Consider the following 17903-nt stretch of genomic DNA (forward strand, 5'->3'; position numbering starts at 1 on the left):
TTAAAAAAACCCCATTCATTAGGACCTAATGAAAAAACAGAAGACAACGAGAATAGGAATAAAGTTTTCCTGGGAAGACGTTAACTGACACTAAAAAGCATCATTTTCTCTTCTCTTTCAGGGTAAGTAGAGCCAACTTTGCTTAGGTTATTTTTACATAGTAAATGTCATTTTAGCTTTCTTGGTATACATCAACCTATCTAATTAACCAGCACCACCAGTAATTCTGATTGGTTGTATTCTTCCTGTGAGAGGGTAATTATGTATTGCTAGGCCAGATGTCTCTAAGACTATAGTTTCAGATTTTCAAGTTAATGATTAACGTGAAATCAGCAGGAGAAATGAGATTTGCATTGCTCTAAACCTGTGATTTGGGCTCAGAAGTGCTTGCCTAACTGAGATGTTGATGACAATTTCCAGGGAGGTTAATTTTTGGCAGCAATATTTTACTAAATTGGCTGTGAGATATATCTTGCTTGTTAACCACAAGGCTGCCTGGTCACTTGATTACCCCATAATAGAGAGAGGGCGGGAGAGAAGCATTTACTTTTAGCATCATTCCAGTCCGGAGAATCAGGGGGCAACTTCCTCAGGTAGTCCTTCAGGAGCATCTCATACCGGGGAATCCGCTGAACAGGCTCCAGCATGTGATGCTGCAAAGTCAAGCTCCCACAGATCTTCTGTTTCTACAATGAGAAAGGTTTTTGAAGAAAGATTTAAAAATTAAGTCGGCCAATGTAAAAACTCACTGTCCTGCAGAACTTTCCTCAAGGGCAGTATTTCCCTACAAAGTGTGGTCTGTGGATCACTTGCATCAGATCGATCTAAAGCATTGTTAAAAATGCAAATTCTGGGGGCGCCTGGGTGGCTCAGTGGGTTAAGCCTCTGCCTTCAGCACAGGTCATGATCTCAGGGTCCTGGGATCCAGCCCTGCATCGGGCTCTCTGCCCGGCAGGGAGCCTGCTTCCTCCTCCCTCTCTCTCTGCCTGCTTCTCTGCCTACTTGTGATCTCTATCTGTCAAATAAAATAAATAAAATCTTAAAAAAAAATGCAAATTCTGAACCCCTTCCCAACCTATGAAACCAGAATCTCTGAGGCTAAGGCCTGCGAACATGCATTTTAAAATACCCCAGATTCTTAGAACATTAAAATTTGAGCCCCATCAATCTAGTCTAAGAACAGAAAGAAAAATCAAGTAGAATGTTAAGAAAATTCCAGATTGCTGGCAACCACTTCAGTTAGTCACTGGAAGGGTTTGTGTGGTCACATTATTGAATCATACTTCAGAGCTTTTTAAAAGATGCATATATTTAATGAGGTTCACTAAGCACAACTGTTTTAAATGACTTTGGACTCAACAGAAACTATTTAGTAATAAGGTTACCATAAATGTTATTTCCTTTGAACTTAAAAAAGACTACACATAGAAGAATAAGATCTGAGCATCTTATTATCTCTCAGAAAATTTTAATTTTTCACTAGGCCATGTCAGTCTTTTCCATTAGAAACTGAACTCTGTGAATATATCTCCTTTTCTTACAGCAAAATTGAGTCTATAGCCCTTATTTTTAATAAAATGTTAACAGAAGACAGGGAAAAGATTACTTGAAAAATAAGATGTGTTCCTGTTCATATTAAATAAACCAGGAATCCCATTAAGATATTTATTGAACTCATACCACGATCAAGGTACTATTGGGTGTTAAAGTTGCATTAAGACATAATGTTTGCATTCAAAGAAGCTAAAGCCTTCACAGACAAGAGAGCATTCGACATGAACTCCAATGAGGGCAGCCTCTGTTGGGAAGGGAAAGGAAGACCAGGGGACAAGTGCAGAAAGAGGGACCTTGGAGAGCAGGCCCATGGCAGTGGGACATGTAACATTGAGTTTGGCTGGAAAATATAAAAATATAAATATAAGATATATATATATATATATATATATATATATATATATATATATAAACAGGGGATGAGGAAGAAAAAATCTGGGGTAATAAGTCAAGCTGAGTTTAGACTTGCTTCTTCTAATGCAAGTTTTCATGCAGGAGAGCAATATTGTTAGATAGGAGATGTATTAATATTAACCTACTGCAGTATGGCTTTAGAGAGATATGGGGAAATTAGTTTGGAAGTTATGGTGCGGACCAGGAAAAAAACGTATAAAGAGCCTGAAATCAACATGGAAGCTGAAGAAATAATAGCTTTCCTTAATTAAGTATAAAATATTAATGATATAAGTTTAGTCATTCCATTTGACTCTATAGTATATATGTACAGGAAATATATATATTATATGTAGATGAAATATAGGAAAATATTACTGATCCCCACATTTTTACATGAGGAAACTCTGGCTCAGAGAAGTCCAGGGACTAAGCCGCAAACTTCTAAACTTAGTTGGTTGATTCCCAAGGACTATGACAGTTTACAGGTAGGAAATAATTGGAAACAACGACCCTAGAGGCATCTGTAGGACATGATGGATAAAGGACCAGGAGCATGTGGGTGTGAAGGCCAAGAAGAATGTGAGGAGTCAACCCTGTACTCTGTCCCCATTCCAGTTTAAGCCAATGGGGCTGGTAAAAGAATCAAAGAAGCCAGTGTTCAGAAAGGTAGATGAGTGCTTAATCACAAGAGAAGAAAAGAGTGAATGGAAAGAGGCAGGACTTTTGTCTATGGCTAAAGGAAAAGACAGTAAAAAAACCTCCCTGGAAAAAGCAACTAGAAAGCTGGATAAAACTGATAAAACCACCATTTTGGCAATCTGGAAATAGACCAAAGGCACAGAACAATCTGAAAAGCATTTATAAAAATTGGTGACCTTTGGGCAAGAACAATGAGAATCTGTGGCATTCTGGCCTGGGGTCACACCCATTCCTCCCTTAGCAAATGAAGATTCAATGACTGGAAGGTTCGGTTTGGGTGGGACTGGCTGTGGGACTGGCATGTCTCTGCTAAACTTGAGAGGGCTCCTTAGATTTGGAGTGGTGGGCAATGCACTCATCCAGCAACACCGTCAGTGAAAGTGAAGGTGGGCGAGTGGGGAAGACCAATGGCTCTACTGGCCTGAAGCTGCGGTTGGAGGCTGGGGTGAGAGGAGGTTAGATAATAATATTCTTGGCTGAGGCTGTGTGAATGATCAGCAGAGACAGAAGACAGCTTAAGCCAGCACAGTCTCCGGGCTACCATGAGGCTTGAACATGCAAACAGGAGATGTAAAAGGGTCCAGTAGACTTGAAAATGGTCTGATCTTTAAAATGCGTTCCCCTCTGCATAGACCGGTCCATCAGCAGACAAGAGCTTACTGGCTCTAGGTAGTTTGTTTAGTTATCTCTGTTCAATAGCTGTTTGACCCCATAACCTACACAGACATAGGGGCAATCCCTAGAAAGCTGGGATCACACACACACCCACACACAGAAATATTAAACCATATACTGAGTAGAGATATTGGCAACTGCATACCAGAGGATTTTATAGATTTAGTCTAAGCAAGTTACTATGCAAACAAAACTAACCAAAGCCACTTTTAGTGGGGGAAATCAGAATACAGAGTTGCTACAATAGGTTACCTAAAATGTCCAATATTCAGAAGAAAAAAAAAAAAAGGGAGAGAGACATTCGAAGACATAGTAAACTATTACTATTTAGTAAACTGAAAAAAAGGCAATCAAAAGAAATTGTCTCTGAATACAGATACTGGATGTAGCCAACAAAGAGTTCACTGTAGTTATTATAAAAATGTTCAAAGAATTAAAGGAAATTGTATTTGAAAAACACGAAAAGTATAACAACAATGAATGCACAAATAGCAATTTCCAAGAATGAAAAAGGCATTAAAAAAAGAACCAATGGAAATTCTGGAGTTGAAAAGCACAAGAGCTGAGATGAAAAATGCACCACAGGGACTTGACAGCAGGAGAAAAAAAAAAAAATCAGTGAACTCAAAAAAAGACTCAGAGAAATGATACAGTCTGAAGAACAGAAGAATGAATAAAGAAAAATGAACCATCTCAGAAAAAATCAGTGAACTCAAAAAAAGACTCAGAGAAATGATACAGTCTGAAGAACAGAAGAATGAATAGAGAAAAATGAACCATCTCAGAAACTTGTAGAATAACAATAATACCAACATATGTGGAATTGGACTAAATTATTTGAAGAAATAATGGCTGAAAACTTCTCAAATTGATTAAAAAACCCTACACATCTAAGAAATTCAACCCCAAGAAAAATACAGTCACATTAGACACATCCTATTCAAACTGTTGAAAGACAAAAGTAAAGAAATAAATTTGAAAATATCAAGAGAAAAACAATTCATCACATACAGGAAATATCAATACAGTTCCTAACTTCCCATATAAAACAAGAGAGGACAGAGCACAGTGAAATGATATTCATTTTGCTGAAAGAAAAAAAAAAAAAAAAAACCAAACTATTAACCAAGAATTCTGTATCCAGCAACACAATTCAACAGTGTAGAAAAAATAAGGATATTCCCAGATAAACAAAGACCAAGAAAATTTGTTGCTATTCATTCTCTGCCTTGCAAGAAACACTTATCACTTTATGTGGAAAGAAACTTATTTCAGAAATGGCAAATATATGGGTTAATAAATATATTTATAGATATATTTTTTTCTCACATCCTCCCTTCCTTCAAAGACATAAAGTTATAAAAAATAATAATTACATCTCTGTATTATTCGATTTATAACATACAAGGGTAATGTATCTCAGACTAAAAGCATGGAGCATAACAAAATGCCTGTATTTTACAGAATTAAGGTCAGTATTAATCTGAAGAAGGCTGTGATAAATTAAAATGCATATTATAATTCTTCCAACAAAGCAGGAAAAAATGAAAAACAGTTTTAAAATTTAAAGGATTAAAATGGTAAAATAAAAAATATTTATCTAGCACAAAAGAAAACAGAGAAGGAGCAGCAGAATCCCTGCCATAAAAATCTTATGTGATCTATAGAATTCCTTTTTGATTTTTAAACTTTATTAAATAATAAGTCATTAACAACTTTAGAGAATCAAACAGAAATTACTATGGTGTTATCAAAGCATATTATCCAGGTTTGGTGAAATTGAAAAAAAAAAATCAGTATACATATATAAAGTCACACACACACACACACACCCAGAATAATAATGTTTGCAGAATGTCAGGGTTTATGGCAATCATTCTTTATATTCATTTATATATTCATTCTATCATCTCAACCTCTAAAAGAAAGCAAGAGAGGCATAAACCTGAATGGGAACTCACTTTATAAATTTATGTGGATCTTTATAAAAGCTAGACTCAAATTTATTTATTTATTTATTTATTTATTTATTTAAACATTTTTTATTTATTTATTTGAGAGAGAGAGAGACAGTGAGAGAGAGCATGAGCGAGGAGAAGGTCAGAGGGAGAAGCAGACTCCCTGTGGAACTGGGAGCCTGATGAGGGACTTGATCCCGGGACTCCAGGATCATGACCTGAGCCGAAGGCAGTTGCCCAACCAACTGAGCCACCCAGGCGCACAACTAGACTCAAATTTAAATGGAGAATTTACTGCTTAGCACAAGGCATGTGCTCAATAAATGTTAATTTTGCAAAGATGATTTTTGCATAATTCAGAACAGCATGGAATTTGGCTGTCTCATACAGATGTCTCAATTTAGAAGACCAATGCTCTAACCCCTGAGACATAGAGCCTCACAAGATGTCTTAATCTCAAATTTAGATCTAGAAGACCTTATGATTTGTACAGAAAAATTAACTCATAGCCTTGAACAAAAGAGTCCAATTACCTGAATTTCTTCAACTACTGATTTGAACTGGGGAATACGCTCGGTCATGTTTTTAACCAATTCCATTGCGTTATCAAATCCCTTCACATATTCTCCATACATCTTAAGGAATGGTGCCAATTTCTGAAGGATGTCACCAATTCTAGGGGTTGTTTCCCTGTACAAAGAAACAAAGCATTAAGATTTCTTGCAGAGTATGTGAATTAATAGGACTCCAAATGAAGCGATCACTTTCTATACACTCCCTGTGCTTTATCAGACCCACCTTGCTGTGAGATGGGTAGAGAATGAAGTAGTACCTTTTTAAAGGGAGTTTAGGAATGACATAGTAAAGAGACCTGCTATGGAGTTTTTAAAGCTCCAGATTACCCCCTGATATCTCATCTCCACTAGTCAAAAGATAGTCTGGAGAGCAGAGATGAAATTCTTTTCAACCAAAGCTAATAGTGTACCACAATTCCTATCAGTGGTCTTTATGGTAAAAATTTAACACCCATGTTCGGCTATAGCTCTCTGTGCAGTATTGTTTCAATTTAAAAGCAAATAACACAGCACATAACGTGACTGCCTTAGACATATCATTTGACATCTACTTCTCTTACCATTCTTGCATTCGTTTTTCCAGCTCTGGCAATAGGAATTTACTATGGAAGGCATTTATTGATGAAATATTAGAAAAGATTTTATTCACCATCTCTGCTGGAAATGAGCCTCGATTTGCTTCTTCTAATAATTTGCAGTAAAATACCTGAATAAGAGAATAAAGCAAACATTACTTTAAATTTATTGTTTCCCACTCAGCACTGTGCTAGGCATAGAGTGGGCTCTCAGTAACTTTTGTTCAATCAACAAAAAGGTTCATGGTTCAAGAAATAAATCATTTTTGAAATGTCCGAATATATGCTTTGATTGAGAAGAAGGAATTAGAATTAGAAAACTTGACTCTAACCTAAGCCATGCTTCTATCTAGGGGATTTTAATCTTTCTATGCCAGAGAATTTCCAACTGAGGTAAAGGGATTTACTCCTATCTACAGGTAGAGTTAAGAGAGATGGAAAACTTTATATACAACAACTGTAGTATTTTGCACTCCTCTTTATGTTTTGAATGATTTTGTGGCATATATCATATTGCCCTTTATTGTAATTTGTTGGCATAAATCTCATTTTCCCTATTAAAACTGTATGCCCCCTTGGGGAGGGAGGCCGTCATAGTTTAGATCCCCCCGGCAGAATAGGTGCTTAGTAAGTATCTGGTCAGTGGATAAGTAAAAGTATTTCAGCTCACAGATGTTTCCCTGCTTTTAAGTAATAATGCATGATAACCTGAACACTTAAAAGAGGATAAAAGGATCCCCTGCACATAATAATGAATATCTTAAAAACAATAAAAAAATAATTGCAGTCTTAAGCTATACTCCACTAGAGCTACTATACCTCTTAATTACCATTCTGTTAAATGTAAGCAGAAGGAGGTCTGTTCCCTCATAATGTCCAGATGGTTGTTAATTTTCTAAATTCACCTCCACTGCATTTTCTTGGGAGGCAAAAAGAACACAAAATTATGTCCTTAAAAACTCCAGTAGATAGGATATTTTAAGTATTTAAGACTCTAAAATTCTAAAAGGTCAGCAACAGTAGCTGCCAAGCTAATATGGCTAAAATAATAAAAAATAAAAAACAAAAAAGCCACAAAACCTGATTAAGAGAAAAAAACATGGGAATACCTAATATTTCAGGTCTGTAATGCCCATGAAGAGAAAAATTGTTTCAAATATACCAACTCAACATGAATTGATGGACTTACAGTGAAATTCTTTGGAAAGTGAATGTTTAAGTCACGAACTCCTTATTTCAAAGAACAGAACCCTAATCTGATCCCTTAAGGCTCACTCTAACAGGGCTAGAGTTCACTCTAAGAACCGATGATAAGAAGGTTGCCCAGGATGGCATGCTCCCCTGAAGCTCCAGTTTTCCAATGGCAGAAGTCGGACAATTCTTTTTAGAATCAACACTTAAACATGGCAACTTTCTCTTCTAGTAAGAGGAGACTCTATGAACAATCTACCAATTATCTTATTCTTTTATCATTAAAACAATATTAAGAGGCCTTGGTTTTCAAGTGCTTCTTATGATGTATTTTAAAATTTTGCTTTAAAATGTACATGTATTTGAAATGATACTCAAGGCTCCACCATGATGAGAGTACAAAATGTGAGAAAGTAGGATGTCATTTCCAAAAAAAATTGACCATGCAACTTTACACCAGGCACTGTATTAGAGGTCTCCTACAAGCTTGAACAAGTAAGTGAAGGCTCAAAATTCTTCTGGCCCTATTTCTCCGTCAATTCAGATGACTCACATGGGGGTGAAGAGTGCATGAGACAAACAGAATCAGTGATATATTCATGTACGAATGAGAATCGCCAGTCTCTTATTTGGATTATAATGGTAATAGATATGTATAATATAATAGATCCTAGGGATCTAGGATCATAATAAATGGTCAAGAAACATAGTAGTGTTGATTTTTGAAAGATACAGATCAAGGCATTTTGTGACTCAGAGTCCTTGAATCTGTTCTTTATGAATTGAAAACCTTTTGTGTCTGTTGAATTCATTGCCAAAGCTAAAAATCCTAAAGATTTCCTTGAAGAAAAAGCTTCCACTGGCCAAAAACAGTCATGTCCTTTATAGTTTCTAAAGCCCCTTGATTACTAAAAATGATGTACAATGCCAAAAAATTACCCTGAAAGGGAAAATCTTACCTGATCTAAGAGGTCAAGTCGGTTGACATAAGCTCTTTCTGTAAGCAAAAGTTCATTGGCTATTTTGTGAAGCTTTTGCTCATTAGTTTCCTAAAAATACAATAGATGTTCACATATTAGAAAATAAATCCTGGACATAATTTTCAAGTAATAAACAACCTTATTGAGTAGTCAAAACAGTTTTCTCAAGCTTCTCAGGTACTCAATTCCTTTCAGCCATGAAGGACCATCCAACCAGAAATGAACAAAATTAAAAATAAACAATCTGCTAGGTTTAACTTATAACATATTTAGCCTAAATTTAGTCAAAATTAACATTATGATCTTTGTCCTTGAAACACCTTTTATCTTTCTCAGACAGTGTATTTGGCTCATTTTCTTCCTGCCTCTCTCAGGCCACCCTTTAGCTGTGATTTCATCAATCTATCAGATACCTTGTCTAATTATTAGCATTATGCACCCAACTTTTTGCCTTTTTAAAAAATGTTAGAGAAAATTTCAATCACATATAAGAGTAAAATGAACCAGTATGTACCCATTACTGAGATTCAACAGCTATCAATTCATTGTTAATCTTGTTTCATCTATGCTCACCTCCCTCTACCCATATTATTTTAAAAACAAACATTTTATTATTTCCTCAGTATATGTTTCCTTAGCCCTTAAATATATTTGTATAGTTTCGCCAGTTCCATGAGAATGGTAACATTTTTTTCTTGCTAACATTGTAACTCTCTTTCTTCAATAAAATACTGACATTCAATAAAATATTGCTGAATGAATGAATGAGTAGCAATCATCCAAAATTAACTATTGTTGGACATTTATTACCACTTTGGCATGCTGTTAATGTAAGACCAAACTCATCTTTTCAGGAAAACCTCTCTCCTACTACCTCCCTCACTACCCCATGCCACCCACCCCACCCCGCCAGAACTTTACCAGTCTGGTAATGGTTCCATCCCTTTCCAGTTACCTGGCTTTGGTATCTTGAATCACTCTAAACTTAGTTCCCTACCACAAAATCCAGCTGTTATGAGCTCCTACTCATATTAGCATACAACATTTAAGTTTTCATCACTGCCACCCAGTTTTGCTCATACCATATCTCAAGTCCAGGCCAGTCACCAGCTCCCAGTTGATCTGATTCTACTTTTTTTTTTTTTTTTTGGCTAGTTAGACCCACTTTGTATGCTGTTGTATGAGCAATCTTTCTAACTCTGCTTTGCCAAGATCTTTCTACTTTCCATAGAAGGAAAACTTCCAACAGTCCTCTGTTCACCAGCAGAATAAAATCCAGACTCTGTGTATCACTCAGGGCTGTTCAAATCCCATCTCTACTCACTTCCTCAGATGTTTTCTCATTGTATCTCTGCAGGTACCCTTCCCTCCAAACAAACCAATCTAATACACTGTGATCCAAACATGTCCATTCCCAAACCTTTCTTCTTTCCATCCTCTCTGCATGGCATACATTCTTGCTTTTTCTCTCTAGGTGTTTAAGACTTACTTTGTTTTTTGATGGCCTGCTGAATTTCTTCCATTCCTTGTCCATGGAGCCTTCTTCAACTATCCAAAGCTCTTGGGCTTGGTCCTATCAGAACCCATTTTCTATTTTTTTACCCCCCCCCCTTTTTTTCATTTTGTATTTTATATGTGAACATCTTTTTGTTGAAAAATTTCTACCTAGCTACTTGCTGAAGTACCCTTTTCATTCTAGGCAAGTATGAAGCCCAGTAAGTGTTTAGTAAAAACTAATAGGAAAGCAGAACAAAGTATATTCTAAACCAGTGTCTAATTTGTGTGAAGGCTACATTTTAAACTATGTATAAAATGCTATTAAGCTATAGGAATGCTTCACTGTGTTCAACATATGAGGTCTACTTTTACGCTTTATGCAATATCTGTTTTCTTTTTTAAAAGATTTTATTTATTTATTTGACAGAAAGAGATCACAAGTAGGCAGAGAAGCAGGCAAAGAAAGATGGGGAAGTAGGCTCCCTGCTAGGCAAAGAGCCCGATGCAGGGCTTGATCCCAGAACCCTGAGATCATGACCTGAGCTGAAGGCAGAGGCTTAACCCACTGAGCCACCCAGGCGCCCCTATGCAATATCTCTTCTAATGTGAAAAATTATCATTTTGCTTTTTACAGCACCACTGAAATGAGGTATTTTTATGTGAAGTCTTCAGGTAAAGTAACATAATACTATGTAAATAATTTGTGGTCTCAAAAATATTGAGATAAAAACTATGTAGTCATTAAATCCCACAAGTAGCCAAGGTTTTGGTTAAACAACAAATTCAGGTTAAAGTATTAGCATTATCATTTGCCTATTTGACATCCTTTCCTTCCATTTCTTAATGATATCCAGATTGGTTCAGTGTATCTACAACTATGTGTAGCCTTTCCTTTGGAGAAATTATCCTCATGCCCCAGATCAAAAGGACAGCCCTGACTGGTATAAAATTGAGAATACAGAGTGACTGGTTCAGAAACCAATGAAACACGAGGGTAGATGCACTGGGTCTCCCTCCTCTCCACCCCACGCCTTTCTCCTATCACCAGCTTCTGTTAACAGATCTGCTCTTTTCCGGAATGTTGTGTAAATGGAATCACACAGTATGTGCCTTTTGAGACTTGTGTCTTCCACTTCTCAAAATGCATTTGAGACACATCCTTGTTGTCATTAGTATTAGTGGCTTGCTCTTTCCAAGCCCTTAGTTTTATTCTAATAGTGATACTACTGTAACTTTTTGACTCATTCACATACTTTCATATGCTCTGATTCTGGTTTTAACAAATACCTCTAAAGAAAACCACCCAGCAAAGTTTGTGCAATGATAAAATAATACATCTTTTATGAGTCAGCGAATTCATTAACCAACAGGTCATATGGTCAGTTATTGCTATGCAGTGAAGTCACTCCTGAGGTCTTCCACATCCTACAGGATCTTAAATAGGAAGTTTATAATAAACGATCTTTTGCTGACTCTAAATCATACTTTAGCTGAACTTGGCAAATTGAAGGTATTCTGATCATAATTTGCAAAATCCAAGGGAGATGTCAGCAGTTATTAGCAAAAACCTGTGTCCTTCCACACAGATGGTCTTCTAATGTCAGGTCCCTGACCTTGCCAAAACCAATACAAGATAAGCAAGAGTAAACTTGCTGACATTCAGTTTCATCACATCATATAGGTTTATGAAAAGTTACTAGGGATTTTTGTGGTGGAGATGAGGAAATCACGGACCCAAACAACAATTTCACTAGAAGAACAGCTAACAGTTATTCACTGATTGCTTGTTATGCACAAGACACTGTTATATTTTATTTACATAAGTTGACTAAACCTTATGATAAGTCTATAGCATAGATACATTATTCCTGTTTTATAGGCAGCACACACATACAACAAGACAAAAATTCCAAGGCTCAGAAAGGCCAGGTGACTTGTCCCAAGTCACACAGTTAAAAGGTAACTGAATCAGATTCCAATCACATAGGAAAGCATGGGACTCTACATCATGGTTCTCACTCTTACTCTTCTCTGCAACTAGAAACAAGACTGTAATAAGTGTCTGCAAGGGATACAGACTAACAAAATATAAACTACCCACTTGAAAATGAAATGTGGTATCTATTAGGCATTTGAATTTACACATTCTTTCTCTAATATAATTTCTAATTATAACAGGCTTCTCAGCATCTTATTAAGAATTATCAGATATTGGGGCGCCTGGGTGGCTCAGTGGGTTAAGCTGCTGCCTTCGGCTCAGGTCATGATCTCAGGGTCCTGGGATCAAGTCCCGCATCGGGCTCTCTGCTCAGCAGGGAGCCTGCTTCCCTCTCTCTCTCTCTCTGCCTGCCTCTCTGCCTGCTTGTGATCTCTGTCTGTCAAATAAATAAATAAAATCTTTAAAAAAAAAAAAGAATTATCAGATATTAAAAATTCAGTCATATTTGATATAATGATATAATGGTTTCTAACTTTATTTCATTTCATTTATTTTTTAAAGATTACTCATTTATTTGACAGAGAGACAACAAGAGAGGGAACACAAGCAGGGGAAGCAGGAGAGGGAGAAGCAGGCTTCCCACCGAGCAGGGAGCCCAAAGTGGGGCTCGATCCCAGGACCCTGGGATCATGACCTGAGCCGAAGGCAGATGCTTAACGACTGAGCCTCCCAATTTCATTTTATTTTTTAAAAAGTATTTTATTAATTTGAGAGAGAGAGAGCAGGAGTGGGGTGAGGAGCAGAGGGAGGGGGAGAAGCAGACTCACTGCTAAGCAGAGAGCCCAAAGCAGAGCTCCATCCCAGGACCCTAAGATCATGACCTGAGCTGACAGCAGAGGCTTAACAGACTGAGCTACCCAGGCGCCCCTGATGGGTTCTAACTTTAAAAAATTAGTTACTGAAACTCATCTGTGAGTACATTTAGGGAGAAATACCTGATCCGTCTGTGAGCATGGGCCTCTACCACTCTACTACTCTACTACTCTGTCCAACTTATGCTTAAATAACAAACCTGTCTTAAAATTGCTGATACACTTGGGATACAGCATATTTTTTTTTAAGATTTTATTCATCTATTTATTTATTTGACAGAGAGATCACAAGTATGCAGAGAGGCAGGCAGGGAGAGAGGGGGAAGCAGGCTCCCTGCTGAGCAGAGAGCCCGATGCGGGACTCGATCCCAGGACCCTGAGATCATGACCTGAGCTGAAGGCAGAGGCTTAACCCACTGAGCCACCCAGGTGCCCCAGCATGGAATTTTTTTTAAGTAGAAAGTTAAATATGTCAAGTTATATAATATTGTCTCATATTATTTGCCACTTAAAACTATATACCCCTGGGGCACCTGGATGGCTCAGTGGGTTAAGCCTCTGCCTTCAGCCCAGGTCATGATCTCAGGGTCCTGGGATCAAGCCCCGCATCGGGCTCTCTGCTCAGCAGGGAGCCTGCTTCTGCCTCTCTCTCTCTGCCTGCCTCTCTGCCTACTTGGGATCTCTCTCTCTGTGTGTCAAATAAATAAAATCTTTAAAAAAAAAAACAAAAAACTATATACCCCTACTTTGTGCTCAGCACTTTACTAACAGTCATATATTCTTAATGATTTTTTTTGGAAAACAGTAATAGCCACACAATATTGATTTAACAAAAAAAATCCCATTAGCCTAATACACAGACTTCACTTTTTAACATAATGATAAATATGCTATAGAAAAGCCATCTTACCTTTGATATTCCTCTATAAAATAAGATTTTTTTTCACTTGCAAAGAATCACCACGTCCCTACACTGAAAGCTGATTCTCAGAGTATTGCCGCAAACAAAAATACAATAGAGTATGTCTAAACGATCCCAACTGAAAAGGTAAGATGCATGCCTCTTACAGGAAAAAAGGACACAATTTACTTTCCTCTGCTTCTCTCTCCTCTCTGCACAGTGCACTTGCTAGGCTAGGACTGTGCGCCTTCGCATGTGCAGCAACCTTTCAGCAGAGATCCTCTGCCTTCCCACTAGGTCAGGTTCAGCCCGGTGGTGAGTCACTGTGCCTGCTGGCTCCTGAATGTGCAGCACTGTCGGTTCTGCTTCCCCACTTACAGATGTCACCAGCTCCTGCTGCTCCTTTTCAGACCTTTTGGCATGACACTTCCATATGGCAGGAGCCCAGACAAAGAGCCCCCACTGCCGCTCACAGACTTCATTTACTGGGTAGGCAGAAGACACTTGTGTGGAGCCAGCAACTCATTCTTCAGTGCCATACGCATTGCCACATGCCTCAAAACACCAAGCAGGGGTGAAGACATTTTGGAAAGAACTTCATAAAGGTTCGTCAACAATTAGAGTTTTCTAGAAGATGCTTTAAGGGCAAAACTTTCAATTACATAAAAAATGAATCAGATATTGATTTCATGCTTTCCTACTCAATTATACTTTTTAACTTTTCAGCGCATAGTCTCATGATTTTATTTTAAGCAGGAAGAATTTTTTTCTAAATACATTGAATCAAAACTATTAAAAGTTCTTACAGTTCTTTCCATATATTCATTATCGGTTATATTTAAAATAATATGTATATAAATTATTGGGTTTTTTACGACCAGAATGAATGTTTCTAGGTCCTGGAAGTTTCTAACCAATTAATTAAATTCTTCCATGGAGAAGGCAAATGTGGCTTTGTATGAATACGTATGTTTCTGCTTTTCCTGAAGTCCATTCTTTCAAAGTAAGATGAGTCAATTTAGGGAATAAACACTTGATTTTGTACAATTCGTGAGATGCATCAACATTTTGATAGCTCACTTTTAATGTCTTCCTAGACATTAAAGTCTTCCATGTGGCTCCAGGTGACAATTTAAAATGAGACGACAATGATATTTGAATGTCACATAATTGGCCTATCATCTCAAAAAGCATCTTAAAGTCTCTAACCTGTCTTGACACCTTCATTCCAATATTCCAGAACTGTACAGATTTTTTTCTCATTATACTAAAGATCAGGGAAGCCAAGGAAGGCGATCACAAGTGAGAGACAGTGACGGCCCCAACTATTTAGAGAGTATTTACTGTGTGCTAGGCATACTGTATGTGTTTCACATGAATTATCTAGTGGAATCCTACTAATATCCTGGGAAGCAGATATCATTATCTTCTCATTTTATAGATAAGGAAGCAGTGTCTTAATGAGGATGGGGAACCTGCCTAAAATCATATAGCTAGGAAGTGACTGAACCAGGATTCCTATCTTGGTCTGTAAAAATAAAGTTCTTGCTTTGTTACAGCTCTTTAAAAGAAGCCCCTATGGATTTGTGAGATAAGGAGATAAGGGAATAAAATACAGATTTTGTGTTCAATTAAGATCATATAATAATGCCATAAGGAAGGTCACATGGTCTCAGGGAAGATCTGTAATCAGCAAGAAATTATCACCAGGTTCACATTACAGGAAAAAGAAAACTCACTATGATACACACACGTTATCCCTTTCCCAGGGCTTTAATGTATAGTATCACAAGAATAAACAGTTTTTACTTTAGCATGATCCTTCAGGAAGCTTTGGGAGCAAAGTCCAAGCCTACTTTTGACCCAGCACCACTATTTTTCCAATCTGATGTCCTCTACACTATTTATTCAGTTCAAAACAGAGAATAGTCAAGTGAGAAGTTTTAATCAGAAGGTTTACATTATATCCTTTTGAGATAGGGCAGGGAGAAGGGCAAAAGAGAGCTTGGACTGAGAAGGACAATTTAGTTAAACTTGCACAAGATCAGACAGGAAGTAAGTGGTAGTAAATAGAGAACTTTGTTCTTCTTATGCCCAGTTTAGTACACATTAGACTAAATTGTCCTTTGCCTTTTGCAGAAATTAAAGATCAGGCACTGAGGACAATTTAATATATGCTCACAATCAATAACTGAATTAACCTATCCCAAGTCTAAGCAGATGATCAAAGTAATTAGGTCACTAATAAGTGTTTCTGATGATAGTTCCCTAGAGTTAAAACCTCGTGCACATAAGTGAGTGCACTATGTGGAAATAACCGATGGTCCTCAAGCAAGAGAAACAAAATATAGGAAACCAGGGTTAAAAAAAGGAAGTGGCATGCAAAATTATTTCTGTGCATCCCGCAAAGGAGCACGTCAGCTTAACCTGGAACCAACAGCTGTTGGGATCATCACCTGGCAGGATACGCTGAACATTGGATCTATCAAGGGATATCTCAGGTCATGAGTCTGTTCATCTTGACTTACAGATGAGGAAACAGGATTTTAATTTATGTTTATCTAACAGACAGCTCACATTATGTTTTAAGGCAGTGTTCTAAATCCTTTACGATTCAATGATCTTTGCCTTGTAATAACTGTGTAAGACAGGTATTATTATTTCCACGTTGCAGATGAAGAAACTAAGGTACAGAGAGATTTAAGTGACCTGTTCGAGGTCATACAACTAGTAAGTGGCTGAGCTGGGTTGCAAACCTAGAAAGTCTGGCTTTTGAGCCTGTCTTCCTGACCCCCAGGGTTATGGTATATTGCTTTTGTTTTATTTTCTTTAGTTTTAAGGCACATACAACAACGGCTGTGTTTTTAAGATCTGGCCTTTCCATTTCTCTCCCACGTATGCCAAACAGTGTCTTTATATGCATTGTGACCTCCAAACACCTCGCTTTCCCAAACCTCCTGATTCATGTCAATATGCTGTTAAACCCCATCTTTGACTCCATTATCTCCTTGTTCTCTTGGTATTGCTGATCTGCAGAACTTGCCTCACTCCCACTGCACCTTTGATCTTTTTTTTTTTTTTTTTTTGAGTTTCAGGCCACTCAGCAATGCTGGGGAGACCGTTGATTATGCCCACTACCTTTGACCTTGGCCTTCAGAATCTTAGTCACAAGTCACCATGAGACCTAACCTTTTCCATTGTCCTCAACCCCTGGAGGCTATCTCACTGGCCTCTCTGGGGGCGCTTTCCTAATGGACACATTCAGCACCAAGCCTAAGAGTCACCTCTAAATGTAGTCTTAGTATTTCACTCACTGAGTTCCAGACTCGCCCTACTCCTTGATTTATGCTAGCAAGGAAGAATTCACCCTCTCAGCCATACTCTGAACCTTGACTTTATCTTTGAGTTCTCTTTTCCCCTTTAACTCAAGATATCTTACATGATGGTTATTTATCTCAATACTCCTTTTCAGCTGTTTCCTCTTTGTACTTTCTGCAGTGCCTTGCAAACAGTGTATGTGCAATGTAAATGTACTGCTTTTATTGTTCTCTCTTCTTTTTCCTCTCACACAACTCAGTATGTTCCCCTTTTGATAATGTTTGTGCTCTCCACAGCTCAGTCCTTGCCCTTCTCTTCCTGTTCCTGCACATTCTATTTTAGCAATATTAATCACACCCTTATGTACATCCTCTTACATTCTTATCCTCTTTCCTGAGCTCCAGATCTGTATTTCCACTTGCTTCATTAATATCTCCAACAGACGTCCTATAGGTACCATAAGCTCAGTAGTACAAAACTCACCTAATTAGCAACTCTACTGCTCCCATCATTCCAAACACAATTACGTTCCTTCCTGTCAGCCACCTCAACTATTTCATGAACATAGTGAGAAACCAAGACCTGTCAAATTACAGTAAAGTACTATGTCTGAGGTCACCTAACTGGTAAGTGACAAAGCTGGAATGTGAACTCATCTCTTTTAAATCTAAAGTCTTCATCCTTAACCAGTTGACGGTAACGTCTCCAGAGTATTTCATTTTTGTCTGAGACACCTTCATGAGGACAGTCCACAAGTGCCTCAAATTCAGTAT

General features: G+C 37.6%; 1 protein-coding gene across 1 annotated transcript in view; it reads right to left on the reverse strand.

Moving 5' to 3' along the window:
- LOC111161330 (FYVE, RhoGEF and PH domain containing 4) overlaps positions 1-17903 on the reverse strand; it is a 114490-nt gene that overhangs the window by 21783 nt on the left and 74804 nt on the right. Inside the window, exons 5-8 of the mRNA XM_022524928.1 lie at positions 8583-8672; positions 6418-6563; positions 5816-5972; positions 548-686 (exon numbers count right to left, since the gene is read on the reverse strand). Coding sequence (XP_022380636.1) covers positions 548-686; positions 5816-5972; positions 6418-6563; positions 8583-8672 — 532 coding nt within the window. The remainder of the gene's footprint in view (positions 1-547; positions 687-5815; positions 5973-6417; positions 6564-8582; positions 8673-17903) is intronic.

Source organism: Enhydra lutris, unplaced genomic scaffold (assembly GCF_002288905.1).
Source record: "Enhydra lutris kenyoni isolate GAN:26980312 unplaced genomic scaffold, ASM228890v2 scaffoldscaffold84, whole genome shotgun sequence".
Lineage (NCBI taxonomy): Eukaryota > Metazoa > Chordata > Mammalia > Carnivora > Mustelidae > Enhydra > Enhydra lutris.